At 57.6% G+C, this 20,932-nt stretch overlaps 1 protein-coding gene across 1 annotated transcript in view; it reads right to left on the bottom strand.

Annotated features, from left to right (window-relative positions):
* LOC122547394 (plectin-like) overlaps positions 1–20,932 on the bottom strand; it is a 208,692-nt gene that overhangs the window by 187,101 nt on the left and 659 nt on the right. Inside the window, 4 exon segments of the mRNA XM_087987780.1 lie at positions 1,475–1,570; positions 6,251–6,370; positions 14,625–14,731; positions 18,063–18,178. Coding sequence (XP_087843906.1) covers positions 1,475–1,570; positions 6,251–6,370; positions 14,625–14,731; positions 18,063–18,178 — 439 coding nt within the window.

Raw genomic sequence — 20,932 nt, 5'->3', positions numbered from 1 at the left:
CCTGTTTCCACACTGTAAGTAATCTAATCTAATCTAATCTAACACACACACAGTTACAGTACCCTGTGACTGACAGACAGACATGTACAGAGTTACAGCACCCTGTGACACACATACACACACAGAGTTACAGCACCCTGTGACACACACACACACAGAGTTACAGCACCCTGTGACACACATACACACACAGAGTTACAGCACCCTGTGACACACATACACACACAGAGTTACAGCACCCTGTGACATACATACACACACAGAGAGTTACAGCACCGTGTGACACACACACACACACACAGAGTTACAACACTCTGTGACACAGACACACAGTGTTTCTGCACCCTGTGACTGACAGACAGACAGACACACACACAGAGTTACATCACCCTGTGACACACACACAGAGTTACACCACCCTGTGACAGACATACACACACAGAGTTACAGCACCCTGTGACACACACACACACAGTTACAGCACCCTGTGACACATACACACACAGAGTTACAGCACCCTGTGACACACACACACACAGAGTTACAGCACCCTGTGACACACATACACACACAGAGTTACAGCACCCTGTGACACACACACACACAGAGTTACAGCACCCTGTGACACACATACACACACAGAGTTACAGCACCCTGTGACACACACACAGAGTTACACCACCCTGTGACACACATACACACACAGAGTTACAGCACCCTGTGACACACACACACACAGAGTTACAGCACCCTGTGACACACATACACACACAGAGTTACAGCACCCTGTGACACACATACACACACAGAGAGTTACAGCACCCTGTGACACACACACACACAGAGTTACAGCACCCTGTGACACACACACACACAGAGTTACAGCACCCTGTGACACATACACACACAGAGTTACAGCACCCTGTGACACACACACACACAGAGTTACAGCACCCTGTGACACACACACACACACACACACACAGAGTTACAACACTCTGTGACACAGACACACAGTGTTTCTGCACCCTGTGACTGACAGACAGACAGACACACACACAGAGTTACATCACCCTGTGACACACACACAGAGTTACAGCACCCTGTGACAGACATACACACACAGAGTTACAGCACCCTGTGACACACACACACACAGAGTTACAGCACCCTGTGACACATACACACACAGAGTTACAGCACCCTGTGACACACACACACACAGAGTTACAGCACCCTGTGACACACACACACACAGAGTTACAGCACCCTGTGACACATACACACACAGAGTTACAGCACCCTGTGACACACACACACACAGAGTTACAGCACCCTGTGACACACATACACACACAGATATACAGCACCCTGTGACATACATACACACACAGAGAGTTACAGCACCCTGTGATGCTCACACACACACACACACAGCGACAGGCACGTGGAGTGAGATGAAATGAAGATGTACCTCCAGGTTTTTGAAAAGAGTCTTGCTGTGTTGTTTCTCAGTCTCTCGGGTGGGTAGGTCTGATTCTTTAAACTTCAAAAACTGTCTCCACAACACCTTTAAAAATCACAGCCAGGTCAGGGATCAGGTACAGGACAGTAACAGACACTGGGATCGGGTACGGGACAGTAACAGACACTGGGATCAGGTACAGGACAGTAACAGACACTGGGATCAGGTACGGGACAGTAACAGACACTGGGATCGGGTACGGGACAGTAACAGACACTGGGATCGGGTACAGGACAGTAACAGACACTGGGATCAGGTACGGGACAGTAACAGACACTGGGATCGGGTACGGGACAGTAACAGACACTGGGATCAGGTACAGGACAGTAACAGACACTGGGATCGGGTACGGGACAGTAACAGACACTGGGATCAGGTACAGGACAGTAACAGACACTGGGATCGGGTACGGGACAGTAACAGACACTGGGATCAGGTACGGGACAGTAACAGACACTGGGATCAGGTACAGGACAGTAACAGACACTGGGATCGGGTACAGGACAGTAACAGACACTGGGATCGGGTACGGGACAGTAACAGACACTGGGATCAGGTACAGGACAGTAACATACACTGGGATCAGGTACGGGACAGTAACAGACACTGGGATCAGGTACGGGACAGTAACAGACACTGGGATCAGGTACGGGACAGTAACAGACACTGGGATCAGGTACAGGACAGTAACAGACACTGGGATCAGGTACAGGACAGTAACAGACACTGGGATCGGGTACAGGACAGTAACAGACACTGGGATCAGGTACGGGACAGTAACATACACTGGGATCAGGTACGGGACAGTAACATACACTGGGATCAGGTACGGGACAGTAACATACACTGGGATCAGGTACGGGACAGTAACAGACACTGGGATCGGGTACGGGACAGTAACAGTCACTGGGATCAGGTACGGGACAGTAACAGACACTGGGATCAGGTACGGGACAGTAACAGACACTGGGATCAGGTACGGGACAGTAACATACACTGGGATCAGGTACGGGACAGTAACAGACACTGGGATCAGGTACGGGACAGTAACAGACACTGGGATCAGGTACGGGACAGTAACAGACACTGGGATCAGGTACGGGACAGTAACAGACACTGGGATCGGGTACGGGACAGTAACAGACACTGGGATCAGGTACGGGACAGTAACATACACTGGGATCAGGTACGGGACAGTAACAGACACTGGGATCGGGTACGGGACAGTAACAGTCACTGGGATCAGGTACGGGACAGTAACATACACTGGGATCAGGTACGGGACAGTAACAGACACTGGGATCAGGTACGGGACAGTAACAGACACTGGGATCAGGTACGGGACAGTAACATACACTGGGATCAGGTACGGGACAGTAACAGACACTGGGATCGGGTACGGGACAGTAACAGACACTGGGATCGGGTACGGGACAGTAACAGACACTGGGATCGGGTACGGGACAGTAACAGACACTGGGATCGGGTACGGGACAGTAACAGACACTGGGATCGGGTACGGGACAGTAACATACACTGGGATCGGGTACGGGACAGTAACAGTCACTGGGATCAGGTACGGGACAGTAACAGACACTGGGATCAGGTACAGGACAGTAACAGACACTGGGATCAGGTACGGGACAGTAACAGACACTGGGATCAGGTACGGGACAGTAACAGACACTGGGATCGGATACAGGACAGTAACAGACACTGGGATCGGGTACAGGACAGTAACAGACACTGGGATCAGGTACGGGACAGTAACAGACACTGGGATCAGGTACGGGACAGTAACAGACACTGGGATCAGGTACGGGACAGTAACAGACACTGGGATCAGGTACGGGACAGTAACATACACTGGGATCGGGTACGGGACAGTAACAGACACTGGGATCGGGTACGGGACAGTAACAGACACTGGGATCAGGTACGGGACAGTAACAGACACTGGGATCGGGTACGGGACAGTAACAGACACTGGGATCGGTACGGGACAGTAACAGACACTGGGATCAGGTACGGGACAGTAACAGACACTGGGATCAGGTACGGGACAGTAACATACACTGGGATCAGGTACGGGACAGTAACAGACACTGGGATCGGGTACGGGACAGTAACAGACACTGGGATCAGGTACGTGACAGTAACAGACACTGGGATCGGGTACGGGACAGTAACAGGCACTGGGATCAGGTACGGGACAGTAACAGACACTGGGATCGGGTACGGGACAGTAACAGACACTGGGATCAGGTACGGGACAGTAACAGACACTGGGATCGGGTACGGGACAGTAACAGACACTGGGATCAGGTACGGGACAGTAACAGACACTGGGATCAGGTACGGGACAGTAACATACACTGGGATCGGGTACGGGACAGTAACAGACACTGGGATCGGGTACGGGACAGTAACAGGCACTGGGATCAGGTACAGGACAGTAACAGACACTGGGATCGGGTACGGGACAGTAACAGACACTGGGATCGGGTACGGGACAGTAACAGACACTGGGATCGGGTACGGGACAGTAACAGACACTGGGATCGGGTACGGGACAGTAACAGACACTGGGATCGGGTACGGGACAGTAACATACACTGGGATCAGGTACGGGACAGTAACAGACACTGGGATCAGGTACGGGACAGTAACATACACTGGGATCAGGTACGGGACAGTAACAGACACTGGGATCGGGTACGGGACAGTAACAGACACTGGGATCGGGTACGGGACAGTAACAGACACTGGGATCGGGTACGGGACAGTAACAGACACTGGGATCAGGTACAGGACAGTAACAGACACTGGGATCAGGTACGGGACAGTAACAGACACTGGGATCAGGTACGGGACAGTAACAGACACTGGGATCAGGTACAGGACAGTAACAGACACTGGGATCAGGTACGGGACAGTAACAGACACTGGGATCAGGTACAGGACAGTAACAGACACTGGGATCGGGTACGGGACAGTAACAGACACTGGGATCGGGTACGGGACAGTAACAGACACTGGGATCAGGTACAGGACAGTAACAGACACTGGGATCGGGTACAGGACAGTAACAGACACTGGGATCGGGTACGGGACAGTAACAGACACTGGGATCAGGTACAGGACAGTAACAGACACTGGGATCGGGTACAGGACAGTAACATACACTGGGATCAGGTACGGGACAGTAACAGACACTGGGATCGGGTACGGGACAGTAACAGACACTGGGATCGGGTACGGGACAGTAACATACACTGGGATCAGGTACGGGACAGTAACAGACACTGGGATCGGGTACGGGACAGTAACAGGCACTGGGATCAGGTACAGGACAGTAACAGACACTGGGATCGGGTACGGGACAGTAACATACACTGGGATCAGGTACAGGACAGTAACAGACACTGGGATCAGGTACAGGACAGTAACAGACACTGGGATCAGGTACGGGACAGTAACAGACACTGGGATCAGGTACGGGACAGTAATAGACACTGGGATCAGGTACGGGACAGTAACATACACTGGGATCAGGTACGGGACAGTAACAGACACTGGGATCGGGTACGGGACAGTAACAGACACTGGGATCAGGTACGGGACAGTAATAGACACTGGGATCAGGTACGGGACAGTAACATACACTGGGATCGGGTACGGGACAGTAACAGACACTGGGATCAGGTACGGGACAGTAATAGACACTGGGATCAGGTACGGGACAGTAACATACACTGGGATCGGGTACGGGACAGTAACATACACTGGGATCAGGTACGGGACAGTAACAGACACTGGGATCAGGTACGGGACAGTAACATACACTGGGATCGGGTACGGGACTGTAACAGACACTGGGATCAGGTACGGGACAGTAACATACACTGGGATCGGGTACGGGACAGTAACAGACACTGGGATCAGGTACGGGACAGTAACAGACACTGGGATCAGGTACGGGACAGTAACAGACACTGGGATCAGGTACAGGACAGTAACAGACACTGGGATCAGGTACGGGACAGTAACATACACTGGGATCGGGTACGGGACAGTAACAGACACTGGGATCAGGTACGGGACAGTAACAGACACTGGGATCAGGTACGGGACAGTAACAGACACTGGGATCGGGTACGGGACAGTAACAGACACTGGGATCAGGTACGGGACAGTAACATACACTGGGATCAGGTACGGGACAGTAACAGACACTGGGATCAGGTACGGGACAGTAACAGACACTGGGATCAGGTACGGGACAGTAACATACACTGGGATCAGGTACGGGACAGTAACATACACTGGGATCAGGTACAGGACAGTAACAGACACTGGGATCGGGTACGGGACAGTAACAGACACTGGGATCAGGTACGGGACAGTAACAGACACTGGGATCAGGTACGGGACAGTAACAGACACTGGGATCGGGTACGGGAAAGTAACAGACACTGTGATCAGGTACAGGACAGTAACAGACACTGGGACCGGGTACAGGACAGTAACATACACTGGGAATAGGTACGGGACAGTAACAGACACTGGGATCAGGTACGGGACAGTAACAGACACTGGGATCAGGTACGGGACAGTAACAGACACTGGGATCAGGTACGGGACAGTAACAGATTCCATGATGGGAAATGGGGTCTCTGCTCTAAGAGACACTGGATGAGTTTGGGATGCGAAGTGACTGCTCACCTCCATCTCCTCATAGGTTCCCGGGAATTTCCTTTCCTCAAAAATGGTGATGTGATGGCGAATCCACTGGATCAGCAGCGTGACCATCTCATAATACTCCTGCCATCGCATCTCGATCTCCTACAGAGACAACATGGAGAACTCAGTGACTGCATCTCTCCAGCATCACTCCCCTGGTGACCAGCCCCATACAAGGGTACACACAAGACAGGGCAGAGTGATCCTGGGGGCAGACTGTGACCCTGGGGGAGAGGGAGAGAGGCAACAGGAGAAGAGTGACCTTGGGGGGAGTGTGGAGTGGGGATGGAGCTCGGGTAGAGAGGGAGAGGGAGAGGGAGAGGGAGAGCAGCGACCATGGGGAGTGGGAGAGAGAGAGTGGGAGAACGAGAGAGAGGGAGAGGGAGAGGAGTGACCCTGGTGGAGGAAGAGAGAGAAAAAGGGAGAAGGAGACGTAGATGCAGAGGGATAGGTCGAGGGAGACGAGTGATCCTGGGGAGAGGGAGTAGAGGGGGTGGAGCAAGGGGAGTGAGGGAGCGGGGTAGGAATGATCCTGGGGGAGGGTGGGGAGGTTGAATCCAGGAGCAGAGTTCTGTCGAGGATGAGTAATGTTCTATGTTCTACATTGTTTCATGTTGTAGTTGGTAAGGTTCATCATGGCAGGAGGACTCAGGGCTTGGTATCCAAAGTGGGGCTGCAGTAGCACACAGAACATTCCAGCACAGTCCAGGCCCTTCGGCCCTCGATGTTGCACCGACCTGTGAAACCAATCTAAAGCTCATCTATCCTACACTATTCTGCTCTCGTCCACAAGCTTATCCAATGACCATTTAAATGCCCGGAAAATTGGCAACTCTCCTACATATAGACCCACAGTGGGAATGTGGGTCACAAAGGCAAGGTACAGAGCAGTGTGGGGGTGGGGTACAATGTAGTGTGGGGGTGGGGGTACAGGGTGGTGTGGGGGTGGGGTACAGAGCGGTGTGGGGGTGGAGTACAGTGCGGTGTGGGGGTGGGGTACAGGGCAGTGTGGGGGTGGAGTACAGGGCAGTGTGGGGGTAGGGTACAGGGTGGTGTGGGGGTGGGGTACAGGACAGTGTGGGGGTGGGGTACAGTGCGGTGTGGGGGTGGGGTACAGGGTGGTGTGGGGGTGGAGTACAGGGCAGTGTGGGGGTGGGGTACAGTGCGGTGTGGGGTGGGGTACAGGACAGTGTGGGGGTGGGGTACAGGGTGGTGTGGGGGTGGAGTACAGGACAGTGTGGGGGTGGGGTACAGAGCGGTGTGGGGGTGGGGTACAGTGCGGTGTGGGGGTGGGGTACAGGGCAGTGTGGGGGTGGCGTACAGGACAGTGTGGGGGTGGGGTACAGAGCGGTGTGGGGGTGGGGTACAGGGTGGTGTGGGGGTGGAGTACAGGACAGTGTGGGGGTGGGGTACAGAGCGGTGTGGGGGTGGGGTACAGTGCGGTGTGGGGGTGGGGTACAGGGTGGTGTGGGGGTGGGGTACAGGGCAGTGTGGGGGTGGAGTACAGTGCGGTGTGGGGGTGGGGTACAGGGTGGTGTGGGGGTGGGGTACAGGGTGGTGTGGGGGTGGAGTACAGGACAGTGTGGGGGTGGGGTACAGAGCGGTGTGGGGGTGGGGTACAGTGCGGTGTGGGGGTGGGGTACAGGGCAGTGTGGGGGTGGCGTACAGGGTGGTGTGGGGGTGGGGTACAGGACAGTGTGGGGGTGGGGTACAGTGCGGTGTGGGGGTGGGGTACAGGACAGTGTGGGGGTGGGGTACAGTGCGGTGTGGGGGTGGGGTACAGGACAGTGTGGGGGTGGGGTACAGTGCGGTGTGGGGGTGGGGTACAGGACAGTGTGGGGGTGGGGTACAGTGCGGTGTGGGGGTGGGGTACAGGGTGGTGTGGGGGTGGAGTACAGGGCAGTGTGGGGGTGGGGTACAGTGCGGTGTGGGGGTGGAGTACAGGACAGTGTGGGGGTGGGGCACAGGGCAGTGTGGGGGTGGGGTACAGGGCAGTGTGGGGGTGGGGTACAGGGCGGTGTGGGGGTGGAGTACAGGACAGTGTGGGGGTGGGGCACAGGGCAGTGTGGGGGTGGGGTACAGGGCAGTGTGGGGGTGGAGTACAGGGCAGTGTGGGGGTGGAGTACAGTGCGGTGTGGGGGTGGGGTACAGGGCAGTGTGGGGGTGGGGTACAGGACAGTGTGGGGGTGGGGCACAGGGCAGTGTGGGGGTGGGGTACAGGGCAGTGTGGGGGTGGAGTACAGGGCAGTGTGGGGGTGGGGCACAGGGCAGTGTGGGGGTGGGGTACAGGGCAGTGTGGGGGTGGGGTACAGGACAGTGTGGGGGTGGGGTACAGGGTGGTGTGGGGGTGGGGTACAGGTCGGTGTGGGGGTGGGGTACAGGGCAGTGTAGGGGTGGGGTACAGGGCAGTGTGGGGGTGGGGTACAGGGTGGTGTGGGGGTGGGGTACAGAGCGGTGTGGGGGTGGAGTACAGGGCAGTGTGGGGGTGGGGTACAGGACAGTGTTGGGGTGGGGTACAGAGCGGTGTGGGGGTGGGGCACAGGGCGGTGTGGGGGTGGGGCACAGGGCGGTGTGGGGGTGGGGTACAGGGTGGTGTGGGGTTGGGGCACAGGGCGGTGTGGGGGTGGGGTACAGAGCGGTGTGGGGGGGGGGGTCCAGGACAGTGTGGGGGTGGGGTACAGCGCGGTGTGGGGGTGGGGTACAGGGTGGTGTGGGGGTGGGGTACAGAGCGGTGTGGGGGTGGGGTACAGGGTGGTGTGGGGGTGGGGTACAGGACAGTGTTGGGGTGGGGTACAGAGCGGTGTGGGGGTGGGGTACAGGACAGTGTGGGGGTGGGGTACAGAGCGGTGTGGGGGTGGGGTACAGGACAGTGTGGGGGTGGGGTACAGAGCGGTGTGGGGGTGGGGTACAGGGCAGTGTTGGGGTGGGGTACAGAGCAGTGTGGGGGTGGGGTACAGGACAGTGTGGGGGTGGGGTACAGAGCGGTGTGGGGGTGGGGTACAGGACAGTGTGGGGGTGGAGTACAGGGCAGTGTGGGGGTGGGGTACAGGGTGGTGTGGGTGTGGGGTACAGAGCGGTGTGGGGGTGGAGTACAGGGCAGTGTGGGGGTGGGGCACAGGGCAGTGTGGGGGTGGGGTACAGAGCGGTGTGGGGGTGGGGTACAGGGCAGTGTGGGGGTGGGGCACAGGGCAGTGTGGGGGTGGGGTACAGAGTGGTGTGGGGGTGGGGTACAGGGCAGTGTGGGGGTGGGGTACAGGGTGGTGTGGGGGTGGGGTACAGGGCAGTGTGGGGGTGGGGTACAGGGTGGTGTGGGGGTGGGGTACAGAGCGGTGTGGGGGGGGGTACAGGGTGGTGTGGGGTTGTGGCACAGGGCGGTGTGGGGGTGGGGTACAGAGCGGTGTGGGGGGGGTACAGGACAGTGTGGGGGTGGAGTACAGTGTGGTGTGGGGGTGGGGTACAGAGCGGTGTGGGGGTGGGGTACAGTGCGGTGTGGGGGTGGGGTACAGGGTGGTGTGGGGGTGGGGTACAGGTCAGTGTGAGGGTGGGGTACAGAGCGGTGTGGGGGTGGGGCACAGGTCAGTGTGAGGGTGGGGTACAGGGCGGTGTGGGGGTGGGGTACAGAGCGGTGTGGGGGTGGGGTACAGGACAGTGTGGGGGTGGGGTACAGAGCGGTGTGGGGGTGGGGTACAGGACAGTGTGGGGGTGGGGTACAGGGTGGTGTGGGGGTGGGGTACAGAGCGGTGTGGGTTGGGGTACAGGACAGTGTGGGGGTGGGGTACAGGGTGGTGTGGGGGTGGGGTACAGAGTGGTTTGGGGGTAGGGTACAGAGCGGTGTGGGGGTGGGGTACAGGGCAGTGTGGGGGTGGGGTACAGTGCGGTGTGGGGGTGGGGTACAGGGTGGTGTGGGGGTGGGGTACAGGACAGTGTGGGGGTGGGGTACAGGGCGGTGTGGGGGTGGGGCACAGGGCAGTGTGGGGGTGGGGTACAGAGTGGTATGGGGGTAGGGTACAGAGCGGTGTGGGGGTAGGGTACAGAGCGGTGTGGGGGTGGGGTACAGGACAGTGTGGGGGTGGGGTACAGAGCGGTGTGGGGGTGGGGTACAGGGTGGTGTGGGGGTGGGGTACAGAGCGGTGTGGGGGTGGGGTACAGGGTGGTGTGGGGGTGGGGTACAGGACAGTGTGGGGGTGGGGTACAGTGCGGTGTGGGGGTGGGGTTCAGGGCGGTGTGGGGGTGGGGTACAGGGCGGTGTGGGTGTGGGGTACAGGGTGGTGTGGGGGTGTGGGGGTGGGGTACAGGACAGTGTTGGGGTGGGGTACAGTGCGGTGTGGGGGTGGGGTACAGGGTGGTGTGGGGGTGGGGTACAGGGTGGTGTGGGGGTGGGGTACAGGACAGTGTGGGGGTGGGGTACAGTGCGGTGTGGGGGTGGGGTTCAGGGCGGTGTGGGGGTGGGGTACAGAGCGGTGTGGGGGTGGGGTACAGAGCGGTGTGGGGGTGGGGTACAGGGTGGTGTGGGGGTGGGGTACAGGGCTGTGTGGGGGTGGGGTACAGGACAGTATGGGGGTGGGGTACAGGGTGGTGTGGGGGTGGGGTACAGGGCTGTCTGGGGGTGGGGTACAGGACAGTGTGGGGGTGGGGTACAGGGCGGTGTGGGGGTGGGGTACAGAGCGGTGTGGGGGTGGGGTACAGGGTGGTGTGGGGGTGGAGCACAGGGCAGTGTGGGGGTGGGGTACAGAGCGGTGTGGGGGTAGGGTACAGAGCGGTGTGGGGGTGGGGTACAGGACAGTGTGGGGGTGGGGTACAGGGTGGTGTGGGGGTGGGGTACAGAGCGGTGTGGGGTTGGGGCACAGGGTGGTGTGGGGGTGGGGTACAGGGTGGTGTGGGGGTGGGGTACAGGGCGGTGTGGGGGTGGGGTACAGGACAGTGTGGGGGTGGGGTACAGGGCTGTGTGGGGGTGGGGTACAGGGTGGTGTCGGGGTGAGACTGTTATGTTGAAATTTTTATTTTTTATTTTCTAATTTATTTCTACAATCCTGTGTCTAACCTTTGCACCCAAGATGGCCTTTGGTAAACCTCTCCCTGAGCTCAGTTGAGTGCGTGTGACAACCAGCCTAACTCTAATGGTGGACCTTACAGCAAAGGCAGGCAGAGAGAGGGGATCGAGCAGAGCCCGATACCAGGGTTTGGTGGCCAGTTGAAAAACAGGACCCTTATTATTGCCACTGTGTGTCTGTGTGTGTATGTCTGTGTGGGTGTGTGTGTGGGTGTGTGTGTGTGGGTGTGTGTGTGTGGGTGTGTGTGTGTGGGTGTGTGTGTGTGGGTGGGTGTATGTGTGTGTGGGTGTGTGTCTGTGTATGTGTGTGGAGGGAGTGGGGTTTGTGTGGAGCAGTGAGGGTCCGTGTGGAGAGAGTGGGGTCTGTGTGGAGAGAGTGGGGTCCGTGTGGAGAGAGTGGGGTCCGTGTGGAGGGAGTGGGGTCCGTGTGGAGGGAGGGGGGTCTGTGTTGAGGGAGGGGGGGTCTGTGTGGAGAGAGTGGGGTCCGTGTGGAGAGAGTGGGGTCCGTGTGGAGAGAGTGGGGTCCGTGTGGAGGGAGGGAGGTCCGTGTGGAGAGAGTGGGGTCTGTGTGGAGGGAGTGGGGTCCGTGTGGAGGGAGTGGGGTCTGTGTGGAGTGAGTGGGGTCCGTGTGGAGGGACTGAGGTCCGTGTGGAGAGAGTGGGGTCCGTGTGGAGAGAGTGGGGTCCGTGTGGAGAGAGTGGGGTCCGTGTGGAGAGAGTGGGGTCCGTGTGGAGGGAGTGGGGTCCGTGTGGAGAGAGTGGGGTCCGTGTGGAGAGAGTGGGGTCCGTGTGGAGTGAGTGGGGTCCGTGTGGAGAGAGTGGGGTCCGTGTGGAGGGAGTGGGGTCCGTGTGGAGTGAGTGGGGTCCGTGTGGAGTGAGTGGGGTCCGTGTGGAGAGAGTGGGGTCCGTGTGGAGGGAGCGGGGTCCGTGTGGAGTGAGTGGGGTCCGTGTGGAGAGAGTGGGGTCCGTGTGGAGAGAGTGGGGTCCGTGTGGAGTGAGTGGGGTCCGTGTGGAGAGAGTGGGGTCCGTGTGGAGAGAGTGGGGTCCGTGTGGAGGGAGTGGGGTCCGTGTGGAGAGAGTGGGGTCCGTGTGGAGGGAGGGAGGTCCGTGTGGAGAGAGTGGGGTCCGTGTGGAGGGAGGGAGGTCCGTGTGGAGAGAGTGGGGTCCGTGTGGAGAGAGTGGGGTCCGTGTGGAGGGAGGGAGGTCCGTGTGGAGAGAGTGGGGTCCGTGTGGAGGGAGGGAGGTCCGTGTGGAGGGAGGGAGGTCTGTGTGGAGAGAGTGGGGTCCGTGTGGAGTGAGTGGGGTCCGTGTGGAGAGAGTGGGGTCCGTGTGGAGGGAGTGGGGTCCGTGTGGAGTGAGTGGGGTCCGTGTGGAGTGAGTGGGGTCCGTGTGGAGTGAGTGGGGTCCGTGTGGAGGGAGTGGGGTCCGTGTGGAGGGAGTGGGGTCCGTGTGGAGAGAGTGGGGTCCGTGTGGAGGGAGTGGGGTCCGTGTGGAGTGAGTGGGGTCCGTGTGGAGGGTGGGGTCCGTGTGGAGGGTGGGGTCCGTGTGGAGGGAGGGAGGTCCGTGTGGAGAGAGTGGGGTCCGTGTGGAGGGAGTGGGGTCCGTGTGGAGGGAGGGAGGTCCGTGTGGAGAGAGTGGGGTCCGTGTGGAGGGAGTGGGGTCCGTGTGGAGGGTGGGGTCCGTGTGGAGGGTGGGGTCCGTGTGGAGGGAGTGGGGTCCGTGTGGAGGGAGTGGGGTCCGTGTGGAGAGAGTGGGGTCCGTGTGGAGAGAGTGGGGTCCGTGTGGAGAGAGTGGGGTCCGTGTGGAGGGAGGGAGGTCCGTGTGGAGGGAGTGGGGTCCGTGTGGAGGGTGGGGTCCGTGTGGAGGGAGGGGGGTCCGTGTGGAGGGTGGGGTCCGTGTGAAGAGAGTGGGGTCCGTGTGGAGAGAGTGGGGTCCGTGTGGAGGGTGGGGTCCGTGTGGAGGGAGCAGGGTCCGTGTGGAGGGTGGGGTCCGTGTGGAGGGAGTGGGGTCCGTGTGGAGGGTGGGGTCCGTGTGGAGGGTGGGGTCCGTGTGGAGGGTGGGGTCCGTGTGGAGGGAGTGGGGTCCGTGTGGAGGGTGGGGTCCGTGTGGAGGGAGTGGGGTCCGTGTGGAGGGTGGGGTCCGTGTGGAGGGAGTGGGGTCCGTGTGGAGTGAGTGGGGTCCGTGTGGAGGGAGCAGGGTCCGTGTGGAGGGAGTGGGGTCCGTGTGGAGGGAGTGGGGTCCGTGTGGAGGGTGGGGTCCGTGTGGAGGGTGGGGTCCGTGTGGAGGGTGGGGTCCGTGTGGAGTGAGTGGGGTCCGTGTGGAGGGTGGGGTCCGTGTGGAGGGAGCAGGGTCCGTGTGGAGGGAGTGGGGTCCGTGTGGAGAGAGTGGGGTCCGTGTGGAGGGTGGGTCCGTGTGGAGGGTGGGTCCGTGTGGAGAATGAATTCCACGTAAATCTGGATTTAAATGCTCGCTACATGGTGAACACTAACAATTATGACGACCCCATTGACAATGTCCTTTAGGGTCAGGAGTAAGATATTGCAGCAGATCCTGGTCATTCAGCCCACTCCACCTGATCATGGCTGAGCTCAGCTTCATCAACTCTACCCTCCTGCCTTTTCCCCCTCACACTCGACTCCATGACTGGTTCGGACTCTCTCTGTCTATCTCTCTCAGCCTTGAATATATTCAATGAGCCAGCCTCGCCAGGACTCTGGGGTAAAGAATTCCACCGACTCACTCACTCCCTCCTCCTCATCTCTGTCGTATTCTGAGATGATTCCCTCTGATCCGAGAGTCTCCCTTCAGGGAAAACAACCTCCATGTTCACTTTTTCAGCTTTTCTCGGGAACACAGAACCCTACAGTAGGTGATTCCGTCCTTCCAAAAACAACTCCAACCCTACACCAGTCCCACTGTCCCACATTAGGCCCAAAGCCTTCATTTAAAGTGCTCACCCAGGTACCTTCAAAAGATTATGAGGATTCCCTGCGGGGTACCTGAGGTACTGGAGCAGGTTTACTGAGTGAGTGTGGCTCTGAGTGAGCTACAACCTCTCCAGCAACCACGCTATGACTGATCCGATGGGGGCTGTTATAGTTAACCCGATCTAGTTACAGCTGATCTCAAACTGAAAATGAGCTCAGACTCTCGTTGGTAAGGGTACTTTCCCGGGAACAATGCCAAAGAGTTCAACAACACCAGTGTGTCCAGATCACTTGGAAAGGACTGATGGTGGCTCCAAATCAGGGTTTACAAACAAACCGGCTCCTTTAGGGAGCTCAGTCCCAGAATCAGAAAGACTTACATTGGCTCGGATTCCAGCTTCAACATTGGGAACCCGCGGCAGGGCATCATACAGGGATGAGACGTAGGTAATGATCGATTTCTCATCAGGGTGGGGTACGTCCACATCTACAACAGCAAGATAACTGTCAGTAAACAGCAAGGGGGTGGGAGGGGGTGGGAGGGGGTGATGGAGGGGGTGATGGAGGGGGTGATGGAGGGGGTGATGGAGGGGGTGGGAGGGGGTGATGGAGGGGGTGATGGAGGGGGTGATGGAGGGGGTGATGGAGGGGGTGGAAGGGGGTGATGGAGGGGGTGGGAGGGGGTGATGGAGGGGGTGATGGAGGGGGTGATGGAGGGGGTGGGAGGGGGTGATGGAGGGGGTGATGGAGGGGGTGATGGAGGGGGTGGAAGGGGGTGATGGAGGGGGTGGGAGGGGGTGGGAGGGGGTGATGGAGGGGGTGATGGAGGGGGTGATGGAGGGGGTGGGAGGGGGTGATGGAGGGGGTGATGGAGGGGGTGGAAGGGGGTGATGGAGGGGGTGATGGAGGGGGTGATGGAGGGGGTGGAAGGGGGTGATGGAGGGGGTGATGGAGGGGGTGATGGAGGGGGTGGGAGGGGGTGGGAGGGGGTGATGGAGGGGGTGATGGAGGGGGTGATGGAGGGGGTGGAAGGGGGTGATGGAGGGGGTGATGGAGGGGGTGATGGAGGGGATGCAGGGAAGGGTTGGAAATGCAGAATTAGAGACAGTGCAGAATAAATGGAGAGAATATGGGTGAGGGAGGGGGAGGCCGAGTGGGGTCAGAGAGGGAGAGCAGAGATGGAGGGGGAGAGATTAAGGAGAGGGGGGACGAGGGGAGAGGGAGGGAGGGAGATTAGGGAGAGAGGGGACGAGGGGAGAGGGAGGGGGAGAGATTAAGGAGGGGGGGATGGGGGGAGAGGGAGGGAGAGAGATTAGGGAGAGAGGGGACGAGGGGAGAGGGAGTGGGAGAGATTAAGGAGGGGGGAGGGGAAGAGATTAAGGAGAGTGGGGACGGGGGAGGGAGGGAGAGATTAAAGAGAGGGGGGATGGGAGAGAGGGAGGGGGAGAGATTAAGGGGGGCGGCCGGGAGGAGAGGGAGGGGGAGAGATTAAGGAGGGGGGACGGGGGAGAGGGAGTGGGAGAGATTAAGGGGGGCAAGGGGGGGAGAGGGAGTGGGAGAGATTAAGGAGGGGGGACGGGGGAGAGGGAGGGGGAGAGATTAAGGAGAGGGGGGGATGGGGGGAGAGGGAGGGAGAGAGATTAGGAAGAGAGGGGACAAGGGGAGAGGGAGTGGGAGAGGTTAAGGAGAGTGGGGACGGTGGAGAGGGAGGGGGAGTGATTAAGGAGAGAGAGGACGGGGGAGATGGAGGGGGAGATATTAAGGAGAGTGGGGAATGGGGGAGAGGGAGGGGGAGAGATTAAGGAGAGGGGGGGATGGGGGGAGAGGGAGGGAGAGAGATTAGGAAGAGAGGGGACAAGGGGAGAGGGAGGGAGAGAGGTTAAGGAGAGTGGGGACGGTGGAGAGGGAGGGGGAGTGATTAAGGAGAGAGAGGATGGGGGAGATGGAGGGGGAGATATTAAGGAGAGTGGGGACGGGGGGGAGAGGGAGGGGGAGTGATTAAGGAGAGAGAGGACGGGGGGGAGGGGGAGAGATTAAGGAGAGGGGGGACGGAGGGAGAGGAAGGGGGAGAGATTAAGGAGGAGGGGAATCGGGGGAGGTGGAGAGATTAAGGAGAGGGGAGACGAAGAAAGAGGGAGGGGGAGAGATTAAGGAGAGTGGGGACGGGGGAGAGGGAGGGGGAGAGATTAAGGAGAGGGGGGACGGTGGAGAGGGAGGAGAGACTGGGGGACAGGGAGGGGGAGGGGGAGAGATGAAGGAGAGAGGGGACGGAGGGGGAGAAATTAAGGAGAGTGGGACCGAGGGTAGGGGGAGAGATTAAGAAGAGTGGGGACGGGGGAGAGGGGGAGAGATTAAGGAGGGGGGGACGGGGGAGAAGGAGGGGGAGAGATTTAGGTGGGAACGGGGGAGAGGGAGGGGGAGAGATTAAGGAGAATGGAGACAGGTGAGAGGGAGGGGGAGAGATTAAGGAGAATGGAGACAGGTGAGAGGGAGGGGGAGAGATTAAGGAGGGGGGATGGGGGAGATGGAGGGGGAGATATTAACGAGAGTGGGGAATGGGGGGAGAGGGAGGGGGAGAGATTAAGGAGAGAGAGGACGGGGGGAGGGGGAGAGATTAAGGAGAGGGGGGACGGAGGGAGAGGAAGGGGGAGAGATTAAGGAGAGTGGGGACGGGGGGGAGAGGGAGCGTGAGAGATTAAGGATAGTGGGGACGGGGGTAGAGGGAGTGTGAGAGATTAAGGAGAGTGGGGACGGGGGAGAGGGAGGGTGAGAGATTAAAGGGGGGATGGGGGGAGGTGGAGAGATTAAGGAGAGGGGAGACGAAGGAAGAGGGAGGGGGAGAGATTAAGGAGAGTGAGGACTGGGGCGAGGGGGAGAGATTAAGGAGAGTGGGGACTGGGGTAAAAGGGAGGGGGAGAGATTAAGGAGAGGAGGGACTTGGGAGAGGGAGGAGGAGAGATTAAGGAGAGGGGGGACGGTGGAGAGGGAGGAGAGACTGGGGGACAGGGAGGGAGAGGGGGAGAGATGAAGGAGAGAGGGGACGGAGGGGGAGAAATTAAGGAGAGTGGGAACGGGAGGGGAGGGGGAGAGATTAAGGAGAGTGGGACCGAGGGTAGGGGGAGAGATTAAGGAGAGTGGGGATGGGGGGAAAAGGGAGGGGGAGAGATTAAGAAGAGTGGGGACGGGGGAGCGGGGGAGAGATTAAGGAGGGGGGACGGGGGAGAAGGGGGGTAGAGATTTAGGGGGGGACGGGGGAGAGGGAGGGGGAGAGATTAAGGAGAGTGGGGACAGGTGAGAGGGAGGGGGAGAGATTAAGGAGGGGGGACGGGTGGAGATGGAGGGGGAGATATTAAGGAGAGTGGGGATGGGGGAAGAGGGAGGGGGAGAAATTAAGGAGTGGGGGGGGCGGGGGGAGAGATTAAGGAAAGTGGGGACGAGGGGAGAGGGAGAGAGATTAAGGGGGGGAGGGGGACTGGGGAGAGGGAGGGGGAGGGGGAGAGATTAATGAGAGGGGGGAGGGGGAGAGATTAAGGGATGGGGACGGGGGAGGGAGAGAGATGAAGTAGAGTGGGGACGGGGGAGAGGGAGGGCGAGAGATTAAGGAGAGTGGGGACGGGGGAGAGGGAGGGCGAGAGATTAAGGAGAGTGGGGATGGGGGGAAAAGGGAGGGGGAGAGATTAAGGAGAGTGAGGTGCAGTGGGTGATCGAGAAAGGCCAGGGTTAGACTGGTGGTTTGGGGTCAGTGATGAGGCAGTGTGTGGGGGACAGGGACACTGGCTGTGGGAGATCACTACAGCCACCTGAGACAGGACTATTACCTTCAGGATCTAACAGCCTGGTGACCCCCAGCTCCCGTTCTGCAATGCTGAACGCCTGCTCCAAATTCTCTTGGTTCTTCTGACGATAAACCTTATTCATGTCGATCAAAACCGGCCTGAAAATAAAATCTAACTTTACACAGAGAACTCTCTGCTGGGTGAGGAGGAGTCAAGAGCAAACGACAGCGACAGAGAGAGGAAGCCATCACCCAGATCAGGAGGATACTGAGGACACACAGACTGAACCCTCACCACTCTCCCTGCTTCATCATTCAATACAATAACAGCTGGTCTGATTGGTTCCTCAAATCCACGTTCCACTGATAACCTTTCACCCCTTGTTTAACAAGAATTCCTCCAGCTATGCCTTACAAAATATTCAATTGTTTGCACTGCTGCCTCTCAGTGACAGGGACCCAGGTTCGATTCCAGCTTTGGGTGACTGACTGTGTGGAGTTTGCACATTCTCCCCGTGTCTGTGTGGGTTTCCTCCGGGTGCTCCGGTTTCCTCCCACAGTCCAAAGCAAGTTAATGGATTGGCCATGTTTAATTGTAGATTTGGAAGTAGGTGAGCACTTTGGTGATAGTGACCATAATTTGGTTATGTTCACAATAGCAATGGGCAGGATAGGTATATACTGCAGGGAAGGTGGTATAACTGGGGGAAAGGCAATTACGATGCAATTAGGCAAGATTTAGGATGCATCCGATGGGGAAGGAAACTGCAGGGGATGGGCACATTAGAAATATGGAGCTTGTTCAAGGAACAGCTACTGTGGGTCCTTGATAAGTATATACCTATCAGGCAGGGAGGTAGTTGTCGAGAGAGAGAGCCATGGTTTACTAAAGAAGTTGTAGCTCTTGTCAAGAGGAAGGAGAAGGCTTATGTGAGGATGAGGCGTGAAGGCTCAGTTCCGGGGATTGGGAGTCATAAGTTAGACAGAAAAGATCAAAGGAGGGGGTTAGAGGAGCCAGGAGGGGTCATGAGAAGCTGGTGTCGGATCGGATCAAGGAAAACCCTGAGGCCTTCTATAGGTAGATCAGGAATAAAAGAATGACGAGAGTAAGATTAGTTAAAGATAATCGTGGGAAGTTGTGTGTGGAATCGGAGGACATAGGGGAAGGGCTTAATGAATACTTTTCACCAGTATTCACATTGGAAAGGGGCAATGTTAGTGAGAACACAGAGATACAGGCTACTAGACTAGATGGGATTGAGGCTGACAAAGAGGAGGTTTTAGCAATTTTGGAAGATCTGGAAATGGATAAGACTCGTGGGCCGGATGGGATTTATCCTCGGATTCTCTGGGAAGCCAGGGAGGAGATTGCCGAGCCTTTAGCTTTGATCTTTATGTCATCATTGTCGACAGGAGTAGTGCCGGAAGACTGGAGGATAGTAAATGTGGTTCCCCTGTTTAAAGAGGGGAGTAGAGACAATCCTGGGAATTATAGACCAGTGAGAGCCTTACTTCAGTTGTTGGTAAAGTGTTGGAAAAGGTTATAAGAAATAGGATTTATAATCATCTGGAAAGGAATAATTTGATTAGGGATAGTGAGCATGGTTTTGTGAAGGGCAGGTCGTGCCTCACAAACCTTATTGAGTTCTTTGAGAAGGTGACCAAACAGGTGGATGGAGGTAAAGCCGTTGATGTGGTGTATTTGGACTTCAGTAAGGCATTTGATAAGGTTCCCCACTATGCTATTGCACAACATAAGGAGTTTCAGGATTGAAGGGGATTCAGAAAATTCGATCAGGAATCATAAGGAACATAGCTTTAAATTGAGGGGTGATAGATATAGGGCAGATGTCAGAGGTAGTTTCTTTACTCAGAGAGTAGTAGGGGCGTGGGACACACTGCCTGCAGCAGTAGTAGACTCACCAACTTTAAGGGCATTTAAATGGTCATTGGATAAATATATGAATGATGATGAAATAGTGGAGGTGAGATGGGCTTCAGATAATTTTCACAGGTCGGCGACATCGAGGTCTGAAGGGCCTGTACTGCACTGTAATGTTTTTTTTAAAAATTGCCGTGGTATCCCAGGATGTGCAGGCTAGGTGGATTAGCCATGGGAAATGCAAATTTACAGGGATAGTGTGGGGGCAGTCTGGGTGGGATGCTCTTTGGAGAGTTGGTGTTGACTCAATGGGCCGAATGTCCTGCTTCCACACGGATTCTGCTTTGAGCAGCTTTCCAACAAGTTTCCAAAGACCCACATCTCCTCTACCCTCCTCCAGGTCAACCCATACCCAGTGACCCTCTCATTTTAGATTCTGTCCCAAGAGGAAACATCCTCACCATATCCACCTGGCGAAGACCCCTCAATCAAAACACCTCGGAGTCTTCTAAACTCCAGCAGACCCATGCCCAGCCTGTCCTCATAACACCATCCTTGATTCCAGGCATTAATCTGCTGAATCGTCTCTGAACTGCCTCCCACACATCTACATCCTTCCTTCCATACAGTCACCTGTACTGTACACGGTGCTCCAGACACAGTCTCTCCAGGGCCCTGTATGACTGAGGGGTAACCTCCCTACTCCTGTATTCAATTCCTCTCACAATAACCCATTCCATCCTCTGAGCTTTCCTGGTTACTTATTGTTGAACAGAGTGGTGCTGGAAACGCACAGCCGGTCAGGCAGCATCCGAGGAGCAGGAGAGTCAACATTTCGGGCATAAGCCCTTCTTCAGGGATGAGGGGGATGGCCCAAAGGGGCTGAGAGATAAATGGGAGGGGGGTGGGGCTGGGGGGAAGGTAGCTGGGAATGTGATAGGTAGATGAAGGTGGGGGGTGATGGTGATAGGTTGGAGAGGGTGGAGCGGATTGGCGGGAAGGAAGTGGACAGGAAGGTCAAGTCATGAGGG

This window comes from Chiloscyllium plagiosum, unplaced genomic scaffold (assembly GCF_037043375.1).
Source record: "Chiloscyllium plagiosum isolate Xiang-an unplaced genomic scaffold, Cpla_swu_hap1 HiC_scaffold_5, whole genome shotgun sequence".
Classification (NCBI taxonomy): domain Eukaryota; kingdom Metazoa; phylum Chordata; class Chondrichthyes; order Orectolobiformes; family Hemiscylliidae; genus Chiloscyllium; species Chiloscyllium plagiosum.
The sequence above is the reverse complement of the archived record's forward strand: the minus strand, read 5'-3'. Positions and strand labels throughout refer to the sequence as shown.